Source organism: Wasmannia auropunctata, unplaced genomic scaffold (assembly GCF_000956235.1).
Source record: "Wasmannia auropunctata unplaced genomic scaffold, wasmannia.A_1.0 LD316652.1, whole genome shotgun sequence".
Taxonomy (NCBI): domain Eukaryota; kingdom Metazoa; phylum Arthropoda; class Insecta; order Hymenoptera; family Formicidae; genus Wasmannia; species Wasmannia auropunctata.
In genome coordinates, this window is record NW_012046238.1 from 1 (window position 1) to 4,693 (window position 4,693).

The following is a 4,693-nucleotide window of genomic DNA, read 5'->3' on the forward strand; positions in this document are numbered from 1 at the left end:
TACGTATGTATATCGTAATTATAATATCGTTAATATCTCTAAAATTATAATACCGCTTATAATATATTTATAAATGTTCTAAAAAATTATCATAACGAAAAGTTACCATTTTGATAATATTATTTTGCGACTTATATAAAATGTCAGAAAATAAATTTTATAATAATGTATATTAAATATACGTAAAAAGTTTCTTTTTGAACAATATTGTATTTTTGTTAATATTTTTTGTTTAAAATTTTTATATGTTTTCAATGTTTTTAAATGTATTTTTGTATATTATAGCATTTTTACAACATTATTATCTAACTACATATAATACATATTATGTTGTTATTCACGCGTACACTTGTTGCTTTTTTCTCTTTTTCTGGAAAGATAATTTTTGAATAATACGAAATTAATTAAAAATTATCCGTACACGTAGTTCTTTGTGTAACAGCTATTACTGGATGAATTGGAGCGGCATGTCCAATATTATTTCAACGATGTGATTTGTATTCTTCTTAGAAACATCTGAGAATGTTTGTGGCATTTCTAAAATTGTCAATTATCAAGAATTATTTTTAAAATTTGGTGACTGTATATAATATCCAAATATTAATTTTAAATGTGATATTTCTTTAATAGATACATGATAAGAGTTGTTGCTATTTTATTTTATGCATAGTTATTTTACGCATGATCGCACTCGAGGATCGTATAATCACGATAACTGTGAATTTTTCATAAATTAATTATCATACAAGATAAATATTTTGTATTTCAATGCGTTTCTATTTCGCTTTGCTCATTCAAAATCAATAGCAGCATTAATTTGGATTTATTATTTATGTTTTTTAATAAGATCCATTTATGCTCTATCATCGACAGTGATGTTGACGGCAAGTCGTGGAAGACGTGAAGTATGCTTGTACTTTACTAAGAAATAGCTTGTATCGACCGTGCGCACTAGTGTAACCTTGAATTTTAATTCATGAAGTTGTCAGTCGTCAGTTGGCAAATTATAATTGTGCCATTCCATCAATTAATATCATGGTGTTCTACATTTGCGCAATAGGCAGTATTCAGGCATTTCTATGTCTCATACGTTTCGTATCCTTTTTTTATTTTACATGTTTCTTTTTCTTTTATTGATAATTATTTTTATTTGTTAAACTTCACTAATTTGGTTAAATTTTTTTTTAATTTTATGGAAAATGAAGCAATACAAACATTAAGTAAGAATATTATATTTTTATAAGAAAGTTCTTTGCTCTTTTGGGATGCATCTATTTGTTTACATATTCCAGAATTTCTTTTAAAAATAATATTTTGGATTATATCACGTATCTTTCTTAAAATTTTTAATTGCATTATAAAGCTACATTATATTTAATTAAACATAACGTACATTTTTAACATCAAAACGTGATAATAAAAAAGTTATTTATTTTGTATTTTTTTTTATTTAGTGTGTTTTCGTGATATCATAACAATCTTTGGTTCGGCGTTTAAATAATAAAGTAGAAAAATGAAATTTTTTCATACATATTTTACTGTTTACAACATGCATTAGTTTTTTTCTCACAATATTCTGTTATGTTAAAATGTACAATGTATCATAAATCTAGTTACAATTATATAATTATCAATAACTATTTTTATATCAAAGATGTTGATAATTTTTGTTAAGTCTTTTTTAATTAAATTAGTAAAGATTTAGTTTTGATAGAAATCACGATATTCAAAAATGTGCAAAAGCGACTCAATGGTTCTCGTGCAACTATATTAATGCGACACGTATCATCGCGATTATACCGAGAAGCAGTTCCCCCTCCCATTATTTTCTTCACAGTAAAACCTTCGCGCACATCTCGCATACGTATTAGAACGTTCTACGCAGCAACCGACGAAGCATCTTTGTGTGTTATTCTGTCACGATGGATTCATTATTGCTTCCGTCGCCTTTTGTGCTATTATTGAGTACTCTGATTATTATCGGCGTTCTGAAAATTATCTCTGTACTGCATCACACATATTTTTACTGGAAAAATAAGGGTCTACCTTACCTGCCAAATTCGTTATCATCTTTTATAACGACATGGAAGTTGATATCGGGTTACATAAGTTTTACCGATTATTGCCAGTATTTGTACAATTACTTCCCAGATGCTAAATACGTTGGAATAGTGGAAATGTTCAATCCTACCCTGCTTGTGCGCGATCCCGAACTAATTAAAGACATTGTTGTGAAGGATTTTGAACATTTTCCGGATCATCGCAGCTTCATTGACGAAAGTGTAGAACCATTGTTTTCTAAGAACATTTTCGCCTTGCGTGGAGATCGTTGGAGAGAAATGAGGAATATCTTAAGCCCCTCTTTCACTGCCAGTAAAATGAAGTTTATGTTCGATTTGCTATCAAAGTGTTCTCACGATTTTGTCGACTATTTGGTGGACCATCCGGAACTTTGTCATACGATCGAAACTAAGGAGGTCTTTAGACGATACACTACCGATGTAATTGCTACGTCAGCTTTTGGAATAAGTGTAAATTCTATGAAAGATCAAAACAATGAATTTTATGTAAAGGGAGTGGAGACTATCAAATTTCCTACAGGACTACTAGCAATGATCAAGTTGATGATCTTAATGAAGTATCCGTGGTTTGCTAAATCAATTGGTCTAACTTTTTTTTCGCCGAATACGGCCAAATTTTTCAAAAAAATCATACAAGAAACACTTAGAGCGCGTGAAGAACAAGGTATCGTTAGACCAGACATGATCCATTTGTTAATGCAGTCTCGAGATAAAGAAGACACTGTTCACAAGATGTCATTGAACGACATTGTTTCGCAAGCTTTTATCTTTTTCATTGCGGGTTTTGAAACTTCTGCGACCTTAATGTGTTTAGTTGCTCACGAACTGGCGGTTAATCGAGATGTTCAAGATCGTTTGTACCAGGAGGTACAGCAACATCTTGTCGACGGAAACGGTGAAATTTCTTACGAGTCGCTAATGAAGATGTCTTACATGGACATGGTGACTTCCGAGACTCTTAGAAAATATCCACTAACGGTTTTCCTTGATAGACGTTGTGCAAAGAGATACGAATTACCTCCATCGCAACCAGGCTGCAAGAACGTGATTGTCGAACCTAACGATGGTTTGCTGTTTCCTGCTTATGCTATACAACGCGATCCGAAATATTTTCCGAATCCGGATAAATTCGATCCCGAAAGATTCAGCGAAGAAAACAAAGATAACGTATTCCCATACACTTATCTACCATTCGGTCTTGGGCCCAGAAAGTGTATCGGCAATCGATTTGCTCTTATGGAAACTAAGATCTTAATAGCTCATCTTTTACAAAAGTTTACTTTGAAAACTACGGAAAAAACCGTCGAACCTATTGTATTTACTAAAAAGGAACTTATGTTGAAACCTGTTGACGGATTCTGGGTTGGCTTGGAGAAGAGAGAAACGTAAAAATTTTGCAACAGATATATTATTTTACAATATATAATATGTAATTTGTGCGAAAAAGTATTATCGCATTTTGTACTTTCAAAATATTCTACGCTTTCAAACATAATTAAAATACGCAGTAAAATTGGTTTGCAATTTATTACATTATCATTTAAATCAAATGCAGAAATCGAATGTTATTATCAATGCTAAAAAAAGCAAATTTTTATTGATGTGAAATGAAGAAATTAATAAGTAATTAAGTATTAAGAAATATTAATAAGTATTATAATAATAAACATTGTGTGCTTTGCTTAGATTAGCGAATTTATTCGATCGTACTGGTTATTTTAATGACTTATGAAATTTGTACTGATCGCCTAATAGGTATAATAAAGGTTTAGTAGTATAATGTTTTTAATATTTTATGCAAAATTGAATGTTTTTATAATGCAAACGTTTATTTAACTTTTTTACTTTTAGAAAAATTTATTTTCTTATTAGTGCAGAGTTACAGTTTAGAGTTAGAGTTAGAGTTTAGTAATTTATATATTTCCTTACAATTTGTTGTAAACTTAAGCAATCTAAGTACTAAGGTAGAATACAAATTAAGCATTAAAATTAATTATTTTATATTTTGAAAAAGAACAAATTATATTATACACACAGACACACATTAATTGATGCAATATTATGCGCGTATCACATACGCATTTACATCTTACAATAATTATAATACTCTTAATATGTTTAATATTATAATACCTCTTATATGTTCATAAATGTTCCAAAAAAAATTATTATAATGAAAAGTAACCGTTTAGACAATGTTATTGTATAAGTTATATAAGATTTCAAAAAATAGACTTCATAAAAATGTATATTAAACATACTCTCTAATTTTTCTAGAGTGAATCTCACTTCAAAAGATTGAAAATTCACTCCAAAAAATTTAGAGAGTAAATAGAAAACTTTCTTTTTAGCAATAATATTGTATATTTTTGTTAAAAATATTTTGTTTAGAATTATTATATATTTTAAATGTGTTTTTTATATTAAAATATTCATACGATAATTTTTATAATTTTATCTAACTGTATTGTGTTGCAATTCACGCATGCATTTGTTGCTTTTTTCTTTTTTTTTCAAAGAGGTAATTTTTAAATAGTACGAAATTATTCAAACATTATCCGTACACGTAACTCTTTGCATAATCGCGATTAGAGGATGAATTGGAGCGGCTA

The 4,693-nt window shown here is 29.1% G+C and overlaps 1 protein-coding gene across 1 annotated transcript; it reads left to right on the plus strand.

The window, feature by feature from the left end:
• The first annotated feature begins 1,846 nt into the window (after positions 1-1,846).
• LOC105460728 (cytochrome P450 9e2-like) lies at positions 1,847-4,264 on the plus strand. Its single transcript, XM_011707226.1, has one exon. It carries the CDS (start codon positions 1,923-1,925, stop codon positions 3,468-3,470), a length of 1,548 nt encoding a protein of 515 aa, XP_011705528.1. The 5' UTR covers positions 1,847-1,922; the 3' UTR covers positions 3,471-4,264.
• Positions 4,265-4,693: the final 429 nt, after the last annotated feature.

What these genes read in the sequence shown, in the direction of transcription:
- LOC105460728 (XM_011707226.1), top strand. Translation starts at nt 1,923, where the DNA reads ATGGATTCATTATTGCTTCCGTCGCCTTTTGTGCTATTATTGAGTACT.